Source organism: Wyeomyia smithii, chromosome 3 (assembly GCF_029784165.1).
Source record: "Wyeomyia smithii strain HCP4-BCI-WySm-NY-G18 chromosome 3, ASM2978416v1, whole genome shotgun sequence".
In the NCBI taxonomy this organism is placed as follows: domain Eukaryota; kingdom Metazoa; phylum Arthropoda; class Insecta; order Diptera; family Culicidae; genus Wyeomyia; species Wyeomyia smithii.
In genome coordinates, this window is record NC_073696.1 from 24884338 (window position 1) to 24903463 (window position 19126).

At 34.8% G+C, this 19126-nt stretch overlaps 1 protein-coding gene across 1 annotated transcript in view; it reads left to right on the top strand.

The window, feature by feature from the left end:
• The first annotated feature begins 4468 nt into the window (after nucleotides 1–4468).
• LOC129731239 (uncharacterized) overlaps nucleotides 4469–19126 on the top strand; it is a 54341-nt gene continuing 39683 nt past the window's right edge. The window contains exon 1 of the mRNA XM_055691078.1: nucleotides 4469–5846. Within this exon, the coding sequence (XP_055547053.1) occupies nucleotides 5783–5846 (64 nt within the window). The 5' untranslated portion in view covers nucleotides 4469–5782. The remainder of the gene's footprint in view (nucleotides 5847–19126) is intronic.

The window sequence follows — 19126 nt, forward strand, 5'->3', positions numbered from 1 at the left end:
TACATTATTTTGGTTTGTGCTCATTGCGACTATAAATTAAATTGAATATATCTCAACAGTTATCTGGTATACTATGTCAGACATAGAAGATTCAACTCTCAGCCGGTAATTTTCGTTTTTAAAGACAAAACCGTTACAACATGCGGGAGATATTTTTTATTCACGCAGAGCATAAAATTCATGTCATCACTGAAGTCATATTCGAGGAATATGAAGCCGTCCAACTGCGCTACAAGGTATCTAGTAATTTGTTTGTAGGAATAAATTTTACGCATCTTTTACGTACATCAAAATGTGGTTATATTTGCAGCGCACAAGGTTAAAAAGGTCACTTTTTGTTTTTCGTTAAGGAGGGCATAGCAATTTCTGTCAAAACTAAAGCTCTGAAGCTTTATCTTACAGGCCAAATGTTCTATGCCACTCGACTTGTAAAAATTTTAATGCGTTTATTCGGATTTCTCTGTGTTAGAGGACTCCTCTTCGCACACCGTAGTGTATTTAAATGTGTTTTTTTCAGATAGTTCATTGCTATCACTAGGCTGACCAGATATCATGCCTTATAGTGTGCAGACAGAGTGATCGATGTGTCAAGCAGAAAAAGTTGTAATTGCCTGAATTTTTAGTATTGTTTCAAAACACTCTGCTTTCAAAGTCAGCAAAGGTTTCAAAATTGCCAGGAACCTTATCAAAAATATTTTAAACGTGTTACCAAAAAAGTATACTTTATCAATAAATGAATAAAAAGCACATGGTTCGCTCTCGTCGAACACATAACTGAGAAATGTTTCTCTTGTTTTAGAGGACACAAAATTTTACAATGTCAAAAACAAGTTCAGATTATAGCATAAAAGCGATTCTGACTTTGCACTTGACGAATATACAAGGCAGAAGAAAAGAAAGGTTAGAAAGAACGAGAAATAAGAGAACGAGGATGATTACGAATAACTTAATTGAGCAAAAAGAAAACTATTTGTTTGTTACAACATTCCATTCTAACTGTTGATTGGTTGAAAGAATATTAATTTTTGGTTTGTTTCAAAGGGGCCGTTCCCAAACCACGTAGTCATATAGAGGGAGACGGGGGGGGGGGGGGGTGGTTATCAAAAGACCACGAAAAATCACGCGGGGGTGTGGGGGTTAACGAATAGACCACGTAGTCTTTTTTCTGACTTATAATTTATTATTGCCACTCAGTCAAGACGAAGCCTTCGCAATTTTTTAAATAATAAATTTATTTGATTAATAAGTGTCACGGAAAGTTTGAGAGTTGTCAGCAGTTAACTGTAATCAAATTTTTGAAACATATTTCAAATTTATTCGAACGAAGAAAAAATTTATTTTTGTTTTAAACTGGCTTTGCCTTATATGGCATTTACTGCTTTAGAATAATAGTTCTATTTTGCAATGCGTCGGGATTCATGACATTTTTCCTGGAAGTATATTTCAATACTCAACGACCGGTAAAAAAACAACGTTTTGGTCTTAAAAACAATATATAAGACCTGGATGTTCATGAACTGAAGGAAGAAAGAAGATGTTTATATTTTGTTCGACATTCAAAAACTTTGTAATTTATTTAAAAAAAACTAAGTTACAAATCCGATACCTGAAAATCACTAAAAGTAAGGTTTCACTTATTATCAACTAAATATTTTTCTAGATGATTTCTAGATGAGTATACAATTTACCATATCTATAAGCGAAAAGTTTATCGTAGATGATCAAATTACTTAAGCAAATTTTATTTATTTTGATACTCAACAACAAATTAAAAATCATTTTGAATATACTCAACAGAATAGCGTATTTTAAATTACTTTCAGGTAAGAAAATTGTTATATTTGTTAAAGACAATGAAATATTATTAAAAATTAAACAACCATTATCTATTTGTTATTTTGGCTTTGAGAAAATGATATTACTAAAAATTCTATTTACAATTTGCGCAATAACTAACAATCAGTTTTCTTAAACCTTCATTTTTTTATAAATTTTTCATACTTTATTGTACATATATGCAGAATAAGATCACAAAACAAAAGACCACGAAAGACCACGGGGGAGTAGGAGGGTATAAAAGGGATCAAAATATGACCACGTAGTTTGGGAATGGTCCCAAATGCATTTTATTATTTTTGGTTTCGCAGAAACTCACAGGGCATATTTTTTTAGGTCAAAATTATTTTCTACAACCTTACCAGAGACACTAGTTATGCCAGTCAAACAAACCGATTTAGCTGAAAAAATAATTTAATCTCAAATTGGGCACTCTGTGGGTAGTTAAAATATTTTTATAATCGAAACAGTTGGTTTGATTGGCATAGTGCCTTTGGCAAAGTTATAGAAAAAAATATTGTCCTTCCTAAAATAAACATGTTGTAAAATTTTTTTTTTTTGAAAAAATATAACTTTTTTTTAATATCTTCATCGTTTCGGTAATTTTTTTTCTAATTTTTATACAAAAAAAAATAAGATTTTCGAAAATAAGCTTTTTTATATTAATTTTAATTTTTCTTTTACATTAAAAAAATGAATTTTTTGATTTTTTTTTTATCGGAAAGATAAAATTACTATCTAATACTTTTCCAGAGGCGTCACACTGATCAAAAAACTTTTGGCTCTGAAAATTTTTATAATCACAATAATCCTCCCAAAATAGCATTTTAAATAGCTTCTCAGCCTATAGAAACGTTTATGCAAAGTTTAAGCCAAATCTAAAATGACAAAAAATATAGAAACTGGGACATTTTTTGTGGAACTGCTCAGTTAAAAAGTAATTTTAAGTTGTATTAAAAAATGTGCAAACATATTGAAAACTTTAAAGTTTACAGAATAGTTAACTTAAATTTCGTTTTCCTCGAATTGATAAAGATGTCACTTAGTCTAGTCTGACTAAACGGTGTTAAAGAAAATTCAATAACACTGGTCGACAAAAGCGAAAAAAAAGTTGCCCTAAAGCTCAAGATGGTTGGTTGCCCTCCAAAAGTTTCACAGCTTTTTAACCATTCCTGTAAATTTTGCTGCTTTTAGAGAATGCAGAAATGCATCCGAAGGCCGCCGAGGAATTGCTTATCGGATTCGTCGCTTTTACGTTTGCATAGGGAAAAACCCTTTGGAAAAGTCATCTTTGCTAGGGACACCAAAACTCACAGGAATGGTTGAAAACCTACCTACCATCTCTCATGTTTTCCAGTTCGAGCTCTAGGACAAAACTTGGATTTTGAATGATGAAAGTGCTATGAAAGAAGGATTACTAATTTACTATTTTAAACATAGTTGCATTCAAACCAAAAGAATCAGTTCAGAAGTTTATTAAATTATTATTTACAAAGACATTTCGAGTTTGACCTTTATATCATTTGTATCTATCGCGCTACTATTACCTGCAATATAATCTGTATAAATGAATGCATCAAGATTTCAGTTTTTAGCGTTTTTGATTTTCTCGACAATGTCGGTTTATCGATATCTGAATACCTACGTCACTCTTCGTCGACCAGGTAAGCACCTTGCGATCAGCTGCTGAAGGGTACTTCGTTAGCGTACGCTCCAACGTTTCAAATCATTGTAATGCTATGTTTCAGGAACATTCATTTTATTTTTCGAAATTTCGCGAAATTTCGCGAAACTTAGAGACCAATTTCGTTTCGTCTCGAGAACTCGAAATCCACCTTGATTTCGTTTCGACTAATTTGGCGAAACCGAAATTAAGGGTTAATTTCGTTTCGTTTCGTTTCGACACCAGAAAAGCCAGTTTCGCACACCCCTAGTGTGTAGCAACAAAAATGTGATGTGTGTACCAATTAAAATTTTTTATCAATTATCAGAAGTTATGCTCGATTCATTTTCACTTTCGTTCGCATGAATTTTTGACCGTGGGAGTAAAAGTAGACAGACCTGTTATAAGCTCTTCTAGAATCGAACAGCTGGATTGCTTCATATTTCGCAAAATAGAAAACGTAGGCACCAGCTATTGAAGCCATCTTCAAGCCTTCAGTATTTTACCTCCTCCCTCCCACAGTCCTCCAGACCCGTTCGAGTTTTTCACTCCAAAACCGGCCACATCACATCTGAAAAGCGCCACTTCCTTCGCTGAAACACTGACAAGTGCGACAAAGACAGCACACACGGAGCCAATTCCGACCGAGCCCGAGGCTCGACACGGACCTGATTCTCCCAAAGTTTTCCCACGCTCGCTCTCTACCTCTCTATCTCTCGCCAAAAGCACACAGCTTCCACCCTGCGTAGGACGGCGTTTCGTGCCGCGCCTCCTCGCCCCACGGACATCCTAATCCAATTTGACGGAAATCTTTCCACTCAGCTGTGGAAAATTCTGTCGCACGCGGGAGAAAATTCCCGAACACCGTTCTTTTCGCTCTCTCCGCTCTTAGGATCCGAGGAACCGAACGTCACTCTACAGTGCTGCTGCTGCTGCTGTCCGTTCGCCGTGTGCCATCGAGGGAAGGCTCATATTTTTCACCCGATCCGAGATCAGTTTGGTGTCGACAATCATCGGAAGGGATGGAACGTTTGTGTCGCGCGTGTACTCGCTAGGATATGTGCCCTTTCTGCTTGTCTCTTGGCACCAGTGAGTGAAAAGTTCCACTGAGTTGGCTTCCGAAGGCTAGGGCGCTAGGCGCTTGTGTTAGGCCTAGCAGTGCGCCATCGGCGGCGGCGAAGAAGAGCGGTAGTGCGAACAACAGAGGAAAAAGAAGAACGTAGAAAAAAAAAACAGCACACGATATCTGTCGGATTCCATTGTGTGTGCCATCGGCAAATATATCTGCTGATCTGTGCGGCCGTCTGTCTAGCTAGCTTTTCACCAAACCGAACCGGACGACGACGGTGTGTGGTGAAAATCGATATTTTCCTATGCGCTTAGACCAATTGGGGAAGCACGGGGAGAAAGAGGAGTTCGCAACCTATGGTGGCACATTGTGCGAAAGTGATTAACAGAACAGAGGAAAAAAGTTGCGATTCCCTTCGAAGAAGGATGTGTCCAGCGTTTAGTGAACGGGTGGCAAAAATCACTTCGCGGATGAGGGAGTTAGAATTGACCTTGGATTATGCGTTGTGAAGAATTGGTGCTTCCGGGTGTTCTTCTTGTCGAACCGCAAGACTCGATACATACACGACAGAGTACAAGTTGTGAAGTAAGTGACCTCTAATCAGATTTGCGCGCCATGTAGGAAATGTGAACACTGCGTGTTATCGACGTTGTTCTCACCGGATGTATGAACCTGCTACTGTGTGGAACGTCGTTCGTCTGTCACTGTTTCAAAGGTCACGGAAATGTTTCGCTGGATTAATGCTTTAAGTTAAACGTTCGTACTTGCTCGGACTATTTGAGCGCGATTGTGTGCGGGGTTTGGTGCTGGCGTGGAAAATCATTTCCAGAAGAGACTTGCGTGACTCAGCAGAGTGAGAAGAAAACAAAAAAAAAATACAACAGAAAAGGCAGTTGGGCGGGAAAAGTTACCTCCCGGAGGAAGTTCGCCTCTATCGGAAGGGCAAGTAAAAAGTGTACGAAATAAAAAAAAAACATGAAGCGCATTAGCTGCCGCGGTTTGCCAATTCATGGTTCGGGGGGCGTTTGAAAGAGTGTGGCCCCAGGTAGCTTAGAAAGGAAGACGAAAAAACAGATTCACCAGTTATACAACAGCCAGTCCCCGTAGTACTCGGGCCGGGCAGACAGGTTCCATCAACGTCAACACGCCTTTGCTGCCACTGCTGCTGCTGCTGCTGGTGAGCTGCGAAAAGTGGCGAACGTGCGGAACCAGAAATGGAATTCATGCAGAGGAATATAATCATATCGCTTTTGATCTTCGTGCTCGGGCTGGCAAAAGGTGAGTGCAGCACAGAAAAAGGGATTACAATTGGAAACGAAACGCGTGAGCGGGCGCACGGCGGCTAGCGCAAAAAGTAGCAACGATTCCGCGAAAAATTCCCTCACCTGTCTGCCTGCTACCTCCCACTGAAACCGGCGGTGGTATCGTTAGTGATTATGTAATTAGTGCTGTTTAAGAAGTTGTACTAGATGAAATGGACGGACAAAGGGGCTGACGGGGGAAATTCCTTCGTCGTCGTTGCCACTTTTGCACAAACGCGCTCACGGGCCTGTCTGTGCGATAGCGTCGCTCGTGTCGTCAATAGGACGATTGTTAGCAAGATTATTACCGCCAGGGAATCCGATTAGTCGGGCAAAGCTAGGATAAGATTAAAATTAACTCACTTATCGTCTGCCATTAGGAAGGCGCAGTAAATTTCCACAGGCCCGGTTTAAATTACCTACCACCGCGTACCTGCCGCGTTTGGAGTCCGTTTGAAATGGGAACTCTTCGAATGATAATTTCGCAACAGTGTTTCACTTTGTGTCAGAGTTCTTTTACTATGTGAATTATATTGAATATTTGGCGAAATGGAATTTTGTTTTAGGGACTAGTTTAACTCAGCTTTTATTGGTGTTTTGATTTCGATATTTCACGTGAGAAGACGGAATATCAAAAAATACTGGAATTCAGTGTACTAGAATAGTTTGTTATTCAAAGTAGTTTATGAAAACAAACATAAATATTGTTGGCAATGACCCATTGACATGGCGACCGTGACACATTTTATACCAAACAATATTTTGAGAAAGGCTCAACGTTGCTTCGAGATAACAACTCTATCTGAGATTATGGTTAACCGTAGACCTACATTGAAAAATACAACCAATCTAACGTTGGCGGGCCGTTATCGACCATAATTTATTTTATTCTTCATTCGAAATAATGTTATAAATAACTGTGAGTGTAAAAATCAAAATTGCAACAAACTATGGAAAGTAATATCCATGAAAATCGCACTACCATATTGTGGGTGGAAAGCGACCCAGTCTAACCAAAAAGTCTCAAAATTGAATATCCCTACTGTCAACTACTAGCAACAAACATTTGAAGGTGTTTTTTTTTCGATGCCTCAACGTTCAACCAATAAAATAAAGGAATTTCAGCTAAATATTATAATCGACTTTGGAAATTTCGACACATATGAGTCAGAACTAGTTAAACGGATTACTAAAACCGCGATGACTAACTTACCAAAATTTGCGCTATCTTTATTTTAAGGCAATTTTAAATACTGATGCTACTTCTGAATGATTTAATAAATTATAATCGTAGCACCTCTCCCAGTACTGTCACGGTCGCTATGTATAATCACGAATTTCTAAGATGAAAATGATGGAAAATATGAAAAAGTAAGAGTTGGAACCCGTGAAGCGGATCACGATGTATATAATAAAACCTCAAAGATTTTACTCAAAAACTCTATTCTCCAAATTTCATTGAACTTGAATAGGTTTTCATGTTATTATTGACATTTGAAATTTTAGTCATCTTTTTATTTAAAAAATAGGACATTTGAAATTTTAGTCATATTTTTCATTTTAAAAAATAGGCGAATCGAATTTTAATCAACTTTAATAGCCGGTGCATCTTAAGTTGTTATCCATAAAAATATTTTTTTTTTGAGGGTTTTTCTTTTCATTAGTAATTACATAGATATATGAAAAGTATTATAAAAAAACGAACTAATTCACCTAGTGGTGCCATCTAGCAGCGAAAAATTGTCAGCAAGTTTTCAGGCAATCGCTACTTTCAAGGAAGAGATCTTTAATTTCCTGATGAATCATGACTTGATTACCGATGAAATTTACAACTGGAAAGTTACGGACTTCAGCGAAGTTGTTCATAATGTCAAGTAAAGTACGGAATTCCGCCACTATGTGGTACTAGTGTGCACGCAATTCTTCGTATTTTGATCCTGATTTACCAATACTACGATTTCATACTCCTAGAAAACTGTGGTCTTCAGCAAAGTTTTCCACATAGCCTTCTGAACAGGTTTCCTATAGACCGCAGCAGATGAGTGCAGTTCAAAATTTTCGAAGCTACATGCTAGTGTGCTGCATTGCGGTCGATTTCAAAACAAACTGTGTATCAAATAAAATCTCTCCACCCTCTGAACAACTTTGCTGAAAACGGCAACAACCTACATGGTCGAATATACGAGGTGAATAACTACATGCACACTAGCGCCACGTTGCGGTCAAATTTCAAACAAACTGTGCACCAAGAAAAGCTTTCACAAGTTTCTGAACAACTTCTCTGAAGACCTCAACTCACTAGGTTGTCGGTATCCGAGATAGAATTATATAAATTTGCTCATATGAGATAATGATAAGCTTTTCGGGGTGCTGCAATATTTAAGGGGTGATATCCACCAACCAAGAAAAATTTATATCCACCAACCAAGAAAAATTTTTTCTTGTCATTTTTTTTTATTGGTTTAAATCATGCTAAAACTATCCTAGAATCAAAATCTACATCGCCCAAGTACTGATTTTAACTTAAAATTCATTTAAATCAATTTTTACCGAACAACTTTTATGTTCCAAAATAACGTTTTTCGTTTATTTTGGCGATGCTCGTTTTTTTTTTTATTTTCGAGGCTTTGTAAACTAGTAGAAGTGACCTATGAACGATTTTGTGAAGTCGATCAGCCATCCTCGTTGTTACGTTCTTTGTTTGAGTTTTTCTATACTTTTTAATTGTGAGTTATATTCAAAAGTACTTATATATGAGTGACAAGTTACATCACATAAAAAAAGAAGGAAGAGGATAGTAAAGCCCAGGGAGGAAAACTTTACGACGCAGGGATAGCTAACTGAAGGTAAAAAAAATATTAGGGGCTTTGTTATTGCGATTGTTAAGTTTTATAGCATTTTGAAACTTTTAACCCGTTTTTCTCAAAACCATGTTTTCAAAATCGGCGAGCAGTAGAACTGAAAAACTTTACATCCGATTGACTTGAAATTTTAACTGCAGCTTCTTCATTAGATTATCTAGTGAAGTACACACGATTTTAGCGATTGATTAACAACAACAAAAGTTATAAACAGTTAAAGTAGATTTTTTTTTGTCGAAAAGCATTTTTTTCCCAAACCGTTGACATTTTGCGAAGAAAAATTTTAAAAATATAATTATGTGTCCAAGAGTTGCTTAATCCAATGATATATTATTTATATAACTTACATCTCAAATGTCCTCAAATAAAAATCATGAAAAAGCCTTGTTCTTTTTTGGGCAATTGGTGGATATTATACTTAGAACTGGGTGTTGCAACACTCAGTGAAGCGATTTCAAACTAATGGCAGGTAGTGTATTTTATTACCGAAAAATGCGTGAAATAGCCATGAAAAGAATGTGGTCCCCTGTGGTTCTGTGGTTAGCGATGTCGATCGGCTAGCTCTCCCACACGGTTGTGATATCGGGCTCGATTCCCGATTAGGTCGAGGAACTTTTCGAGCTGGAAATTTTCTCGACTCAGCACTGGGGCACGGTGTATCGTTGTGCTTATCCTACAACATGCAATGTGCCGAAAACAATATCGATAACGAATTCTTTCAACTAATCTAGTTGATCGAGACCGCATTAGCCTCCAGGTTAGCGTGCGATATTGTTATTGTTAGCCATGGAAAGATCACTAAATCCATAGTTCTTTAAATAAATCCTTGATATATGCATATATGTTGCATTTCACTTATGTTGAGTTAATAACAGTTGAGAATATGCATGTCGAACTTAAAATATCGTTTTAAATAATTATAAGGAATTCTCCAGAAAATATGTTTCAAATTCATCACGATTCAAATATATCACGCGAAAATATTTTTAAACGTGATATAGTCGACGCGTAATTGTATTTGATATTTTTATTTTTATTTTTCTAATTTTCAATACATTATAACATAATTTTTAAACATTTTTGTTTTAAACAATTTTCCTCAAAAAAACTATTTTCAAGGACTACAATTCAAGGTGCATCTTGGTGCAGCAATGAAAGTTTCATTCATTTTCCTAGATACGCCTATGTAAAAAATACTCAAATTTTTTAATGTAAATTTATGTTAAATTCACTTAAATTGAATGAAATTTGGGAAAACTAGTTCCTGAGTGATTTTTTTTGTTTTTCGATATTTGAAAAATTAGACATCGTGATATAAATGGTCTGTTTCAAGAATTCTCACCCGTAGTTTTATTATTTTATTTTTCAAAACCGTTGTTCCAGCGTGATGGTGTTTAAGGAGGCGCAACGAATGTTATTTGTTCATTTAATCAATCAGGCAGAATCACTCTATGTACATGGCGACCGATACAAAATAATCAAATTTTATATTGGAACAATGTTCTGAGGTACCGCTTCATCTTTGGTGAGCACATTTTCCCATTTCTGCCTCATCTTTCGACAAATGTAATTAAATTCGGTAGCTGATAACACTAACTTTTCAATTGTTAATATCAGTCGAAAAATTTTATTTAAAATTTTTTGTTTCCGAACCCTATGTAAGGGTACTAAAATGAATTCATAAACCACACATTTTTTTATATTTTTCATCAATTGTATCATCGGAGCTAATGATGCTACATAGCTACCATAGCGGCACATAGAGAGATGCTATGAATATTGGTTATATATCTTTAAATTTTCCTGAAAATCGAAAACAAATTCACACTATCTCAAAGTACCTTCTTGAGAATATTTTTTCAAATTTTCATAGACATTTGAGTAATAGAGAACAAATTAAAACGTCTCGTTACAGCCTCCTAAGCTAAACCTAAAACTTTATACGCGATTATCTCGGAATGGCGTTTGTCAAAAAATGGTTTTACCGTGTGTTACGATTACCGAAAAGTTATTAGGTAGTTTTTATTCATGTTATTTCTAAAATGTTTGTTATTAACGTTGTCAGTTCTTGAGTGATCGGTTTTTGATGCATAAAATTCAATCTCCCGAAATAAGCGCTTGTTCGGAATGGTTTGAATCAATCCTCAGTAACCATTTGTTGTTTCACACTAAAAGCATCAGTTCTACTGATCAACAAGGTTTTCATCCTGACCGCTCTGTGACAACTAACTTACTTTGCGTCTCGTTTCGAATTGTGTCTCTCACATTGAAATTGGAAAACAGGTTGATGATGTACAAACGGACTTGAAAGCTGCATTCGGCAAAGTTGACCATCGCATTTCACTCGGCAAACTCTCAAAAATGGATGTCTCTGAAAGCCTGATTAAATAACGGCAATCATACCTTTATGGTAGAAGTTTGAGCGTAAAACTAGATCCTGGACATCCCGACAGTTTACAAACACTTTCGATGTTCCCCAAGGGAGTAACCTTGGACCATTTCTCCTTGTATTATATTTTAATGATGTTGCAACTCGTCTTGAAAGTGGTTTAAGCAATTCTTCGCTGATGATTTAAAGATTTTTGTGGTTGTTGAAAAATTACCCATTGTCAAAGCGGCAAGAATTGTCATAAATTTTCATCAACGTCAATAAAAGTGCCGTTATTTCGATTCATACTTAAACAATCGAATATATACCTCTAGTTAGTGTCAACGAAATTAATGACCTAAGTGTACTGATTGTCGAAAAATTGACTCGGGTCACATCGAGCCATGTCGTCAACTTGAATTTCTGACGAAAGCATCAAAAGATTTCTCTGATGTGCATTGTTTAAAATCATTGTATTTCGCAGTAGTAAGATTGACAGTGGAATCATCAGCCGTAATTTGGACGCCATATCAAACTATTTGGATTGAGAGGATTGAAAAGCTGCAGAAGCATTTTTTTCGATTCGCACTCCGTAGATTTCCTTGAACGGATAGGCTGAATCTTTCTCCATATGAACACCGTTGCAAACTAACTTACTAACTTATTACTTCCCTTGCAAAAAGAAAAAAAAATCATGAGGCAATTGTTGCAGCTAAAGTAATTCTTGGAGAAATCGACTGCCCAGCTCTTTGAGTAAGTTTCCTTTAATGTCAATTAAATACTGGTAGGATTATATAGTTTAAAATTCCATTTTTTAAGAAGGTAATTGTCGGATGAATTAACAATAAGGCTGATACAAATTTCGAATTCTTTTATGTCCAAGGTTAACAGAGTTAGCGAAGGGGGTGGCAAAAAATAAATAACACCGAGACGAAAAAAAAAAGAAATATCTTTGATCAAAGACGACACTCTCGCTGTCACTGGACTTGTTTGTTGCATTTATGCTGTCGAAAAACCAAAGAAATGAACAAAACGGTTTGAGCTTTTTTTTCTTCCCCTGCCAATATTCAAGATTTTTGAAGGGGGGTGGCATAAAATGAAAATAAAATTTGTAACAGCCTAAATAACCAAACATTTTTTTTAACAATTTTTGGCGTTCAAAAACAAGATTTTTTGGCAATATATGTATTGCCAATATATGTAACGCTAAACTAATGAAATTTTATGAGTGCAACGATTTCAATTGACCTCCATCGCAAACACCGGGAGAAAACAACCATAACTTCACTAATAATTGATATTTTTCTTGAACTCATGTTGTTTGTTGTTGTATAGAAAACTGCACTTTTACAAAACTATAACTTAAATACAGTAAAAAAATAACTGCGCACCTCCAAAAAACATGCTTGCCTCATTTCTTTCGAGTAGAACGATGTATAACCACTAAAAATGAAAGTAGAGCAATATTTTTTGTTTGAATTCAAGAAAAAAATTACAAGATCTCTCTATCATATGGCGACCGTGACAAAACAGTGTACTTTTATGATGAACTATGTTCTAATGTTATGCTCTAGGTAGCTTTGGCGTACCTTTTTTTTAAGCAGGCTCCATCATTCGAAAATTTGTAAATAAATTCAGTAGATAACTGTGCCAACTTTTCTTATCTCAATATCATTCCACTAGTTTGCAATTTTTGTTATGTTCTATAGTCAACCCTGCGTTTCGATCTTGTATATGCTATTTTTTCATTAATAGATGTCTTGTCACGAAATATTACTGTAGTGATAAAAAAAACTACGTTTAAATTTGGGTACCGTAAACTGGGGTGACTTTGATCATTTTTTTTAATATGTATATCTTAAATATTTTGAATATGTACTGAATACAAAACTGTTTAATATTTTTCAAAAGAGTACTATGCACTGAATAACATCCAGTTACTACTTCAAAAGTTAAGTAACGATTCAGCTGTTTTTATATATGTTCTTAAAACTGAAACTTTACTGCTTAACAAATTTGAACAGTCTAAAACGACTTAAACGAGTTAATAAATATGAGAAGCTATTTGGAAGCCATTCAGTCAAAGATTCATACAAAACTTTTAAAATATTTATGAACGATTGTCCACGGAGTGTAAAGGGGATCTAAAATCACCAAAAACTAGTCCATGAGAATATTGCTCATCCAATAGTCCACAGTTACATATTACGTGACGCCCTGGGCTGTCGTTAAGAAAAAACATGTGATACACTGTTGAGATTATTGGGACTCAAAATTGTCTTTGAGAAAAAATATTGCAAAAAAATAATGAAAATCGTTGTGATAATATTTTTTTATCTTGAGAACTAATCTGGGAACAAAGTTAAAAAACTTTACGTATCGCAGCTTGTTGTTTTGTAACTGCTCGAACTGATTGTTTGTATGCAATGAAAATTGCTCAAAATCTAGTTTATTTTTTAATTCGTATTTGAGCATGAAAAACACTCTTTGAATAGCAGGAAATACACGAAAAGTGGCAATATAGACATATCTAAACACAATCAGGGAATATTACGACAAATCCCAAGCTATACGAGCGCTTTTTGTCACAAATTCAAAATAGAGGTAAAGTGATCAAAGTCACCCCAGTTTACGGTACTGTAAAACTTTTGTTGCGAACATATTTTTCTCAATCAACTACAAAAGTGCCTTATAAAAACACAAAAATGACGCATGTTGTGTGCATATATATTTTCTTTGAAACTAATGATTCCATATGGCGACCGTGATGGTTATGCAACTTATTTGGATTAATACAAAATTTAAAATTTTTATTTTATGATTTTTTAAAATAAAATAACTTGAAAAAGGGGGCTTTTAAACTTTTTGACTGTAAATAACTGCTATAATCATTCGATAACAATTATTCTTAACCCAATCCGCACGAGAGTCACGAATGAAATAACGCTTTGGTCTCAATATTGTCCCTCAAACCTTTTAGAAAAAAAGGGGCAACAGTTTATGTAGCTGAGTAACTATTACGATTTATAGAAAAACTTGGGTGAATTTTCTCACAAAAGTCAGTCAAGTTTTCCATCAAAAAACATTTTTTTTCAATTTTTGTCTCTGTGACAATTGAATTAGAATTTACAAGTTTTTCTCTAAAGAATCACAGACCAAATTACTTTGGAAGCTAGGGTATTTTTTCATTCAGTAGTCACGGTGATAATTTGAAAAACAAAAGACATGTTGTCCAGAGAAATAGTTTTTTCAGTTAGTTACTGTGACTTTCGAGAGGAAATATATAACAACAGTTTTGTTTGTAAGAAGGTGTGACCTTTTGAAAAACTTATCTTAAACTGAAAGTTATCAGCATTGTCACAGTGATTTTGGTAATCATCTCTTTTGGTTTGAGCTGAATATCAGGAAAAGTAAACATCAAGCTTTGACTGACAAATATCACTGTTTAATCACCGTGACTTTTGTCAGGAAATATATGTCAAATGTTGTGATCTTTAAAAAAAAATATATCTTATTAACATTGTTACATGAATTTATGTAATTATCTCTTTTCGATCAAATAACAAAGAAAACATTACTTCAATATCACATATTCCCTCCATCCAACGTTCGATTAGTATTGGCTCACAAGAGTCTCCGTATCAATTGATCTTTATTAAATAAGCTATGATCATTATCGAGAAGAATGAATCTTTTTTTTTTCAACGGTCACCAAAAATAATTAGTGACGAATTCCTATAGTTTTTTAATTCATCATAATGGGGGTGTTAATTACTGAAAGCGGTAAAAATATGTATAATAAAAATATAGCATAATATAATTTATACATTTTCCTCGTAAACTTCATATATTTTGTAACAATATTATAACAGGGGTTACATTAGAACAGACATATGATTAAAAAGAGGAATGAATATAACATTTTTGTGTTTCTGAAATATTCAAAATTTTCCGAATTTTATTGAAAACCTAATTTTTCTGAAGGCGCATGAAAATTTTAAGGGGTAGGCGATATACTTTCACCATAAAAATGGAATTGTATTTGGAAAACACTTTTGGCATTTATCGCAATTCCAACTTCTTGTGTGTTATCACTTTATATGTATACATTCAGTCATTTCTAATTTCCATCAGCGAAATAAAAAGAATCTAAAATAGTAATGGGAGTTGGTCACGAATGAAATAGTTTATTCTGGAACTTTGTCACGAAAAATATTCATGAATGTATTGATGAACATACGACTCGCGGTGACAATTTCCAACATAGGAAACGTTTCTGGTTTCTCCTATAAACATCACCAAGTTGTTAATACGAAAAAGCAGAACATTCTAACAAACCACTTTGTGACAATTACCAAAAGTTTGTATAAGGCTGTAAGCCCCGCCTTTTCGACGCTTTTTCAGCATTCCTGACCATTTACAGAAAATATTCTTCGTACGAATATGAATTTTCTTTTAATAATAAAACATGCCATTTGTGCGGACTGGGAACTGTATTAGAATGCAAAACATTCTCGGCAACCTGATATTTTAGGAAATTTTTAAGAAAATGTTCAAGCATTTTTCTATCCTGAATTTTTACCAAAAATTTGGTTATAACTTCAGGTTTTTTTCAAAAAACTCATGAAACATTGAACTCTTGTTTGATTCGAAATTTATTATATATTCGTTTCGTGTGGATTTTGGTTACGCAGTCTTCAACAGACTCATACGAGCGTTTACTACCGCCTGACGGTTCGGCCTCTTCCAAAGGAAACGATTGAAAAAATATTTATTCTTAAAATATCATCTATATTTAAAATGTCTGTTTTCTGTTGGATGTGATGGTTTTGTTTATGCAGTTTATCAACATTAAAATTGAAATAGTTTGAGCTTTAATGTTCTTGAGTCTGAAAAAAAAAATTCCGATGCATAATACTCACTTTTCTAAGTCAAATACGAGGGCAATGTTTTAATCCTATCAAAAATAGTGGATCAACTTTTTGCATGTCTTCGAATAATTTTTAATGGATTTCCTCAGTTGAAACATTTTCTCTCTGACAGTACTACGAATGGAAGCAAGAAAAACCTTGATGAAGTTCAAAAAAAGTTTAGAACATAGCTTTTCCTTCAGGCCATCAGCTTCAAAAATATTTTCACCAACTTTTCAAACGAGCTTTATTTCGGAGCGAATGATCACTTATAGTTAAAAAATAAATGATGAACGAGATTTATTTCCAGAACAGTAAATCAACTAGGCATGCACAAAACGTCTAGATCTGTTGTTACCTGGAAAACATTTTCTTTTTCGACTTTCTAGGAAGTGGTTCGAGTGGTAGAGCTTCAAGGCGGTCAAAATTCAACCTTTTTGACCAATCAAGAAAATGCAGAATAGAATTTTCGAAGCCGACATTTTTTTATGCAAAATATCTTAGAATGGCATGAAACGTCGAGATCTGGTAGATAACATCACATGTTTTCAAAACAATCGACTTGCTGGAATTCTCAATTTCTGATCGAAGCACCAGATCGCGATGATTTCTGCATTTCCAAAACATTTGACACCAACAACTTCTATTTAGAAGATTTCATCGTTATTTTCATTAGTAAAAAAATGTTACTGTGACCTTTTTGACACTCTATTTTGAGCCATTCGAGCTCTGAAAAAACGAAACTTTTGGGCCCTGCCACCAAACAAAATTCAAAGGTCAACATTTTCCCATACATTTCACTGGCGCTCTAACGCCTGCCTTCTTTTTTTTCGAATCGGTATTATCTATAATTCTTCATCTACTATCCATTGTATCACCCACGTAAATTGTTGAACTGATTGATATGTAGACAATTCAAAAACTGAATCACCTTTCCACTGCTTCATCCGATAACAATCGTGAGCTTCGTATGATCGAAGTATAATTAAGCAACTTCTTCTATTAAGTAACCTATTTCTATGTAGCAACCAGCTCACTCTAGTCCATTGAACTCCGTCTTTTATTTCTATCATCATCCATGTGGATTTACATCCATGTACTTTACAAGTCCTTTTACCGATCTATTTCTTTATATCGCCTCCTGTCGGTCTCTCTAGCTTCTGATACCTTATTTCACCCTTCCTCAATTTCAGGCAGTTATTCCAACCGTTAATGTCTATTTGATGTGCATTGATACCGAAATTGGACTTTAAAACTGTTCACCAATTTATATAAAACTTGTGATTCGGTTGATGCAAGAACAACATAAAAATCCGATGATTTATTACTCAGGTATCGGAATCTAAGACCTTATGTGAGTTGCAGGGATAATATCCATTTGTATCCATCAAATTGAAAGTATTCTTATGTTAAAAAATTTCACCCTTGACCGAGTTTCTCTAAATAGATAAGTACCTAATCAATTTTTTTTTGTATACCTAATATTGATGCTCGCAAACAATTCACATAGCGGGTTTGTTCCATTATTTTATCCCCGTCCATATACGTATCTCACTAACATTGACAAAAAATAGAAAAAAAACTCTTATTTTCTAACTAAATAAGTCTACAAGTCCAATGATTCGGATTCTTTTTTTTTATTTTTTTTTAAGGGGGGATTTGTTAGTAGCTTAAGTATTTATGATAAATATTAGTAAATAATGAGTATGTGTGTCCAATCACAAATGGTGACTTCTCAACACTGTTAGAAATTTGTAATTTTAATTGTTAGGATTTGTTTGCTTTCGCAATTAGGACTTATCATTCGTAGGGATTTAAACCTACTTGTCAGAAAAGGGGAAGTAAACTTACAACTAACCTAATTGCTAACTTATTGGCTATAAAGAGAGCTTATCGTAGCAATTGAGGATTGCAACGATTTTTGTCGAAAATTGTTAATAATTTTATTTGACATAGCTTCTAATGGTTCAACACCAGTAAGTCTATGTAATTCGAGTGTACCAAACCAAGGAGGACGCTTCAAAATCATTTTCAGAATTTTATTCTGAATCCTTTGGAGCGTTTTCTTCCTTGTTGAACAGCAACTTGACCAGATCGGTACAGCATAAAGCATTGCTGGTCTAAAAATTTGTTTGTAAATCAAAAGTTTGTTCTTTAAACAAAGTTTAGAATTCCTGTTAATGAGAGGATATAAACATCTCGTATATTTGATGCACTTGGCTTGTATACTCTCAATGTGCTCTTTGAAAATAAGTTTTTTATCATAAATTAGTCCCAAGTACTTAACCTTGTCGGACCAACTTAAAATAACCCCATTCATCTTGACAACGTGATTATTGTTTGGCTTGAGGAAAGAAGCCCTAGGCTTATGCGGAAAAATTATCATTTGAGTTTTAGAAGCATTGGGAGAGATTTTCCACTTTTGCAAGTAGGAAGATAAAATATCTAAACTTTTCTGCAATCGACTGCATATGACACGAAGACTTTTTCCTTTTACGGAAATGCTTGTGTCATCGCAGAACAATGACTTTGTGCATCCTGGAGGCAAATCAGGAAGATCTGAAGTGAATATGTTGTACAGGACTGGACCCAAGACTGAACCTTGAGGCACACCTGCTCTGACAGGAAATCTATCAGATTTTGAATTCTGATAGACAACCTGCAGAGTTCGATCAGTAAGATAATTTTTTAAAATTTTGATTAGGAAAATTGGAAAATTAAAAGTTTGCAATTTCGCAATCAAACCTTTATGCCAAACACTGTCGAATGCTTTTTCTATGTCTAAAAGAGCAGCTCCAGTGGAATAACCTTCAGATTTGTTAGCTCGTATCATATTAGTAACTCTGAGCAATTGATGAGTTGTGGAATGCCCATGGCGAAATCCAAACTGTTCATTTGCAAAAATTGAATTTTCGTTGATGTGTGACATCATTCTGTTAAGAATAACTCTCTCAAACAGTTTACTTATTGAAGAAAGCAAACTGATTGGTCGATAACTTGAAACTTCAGCTGGGTTCTTATCCGGTTTTAAAATGGGAGTAATTTTTGCATTTTTCCATAATTTGGGAAAATTTGCAATTTTGAAGCAGCAATTGAAAATTTTCACTAAAAAAATCAT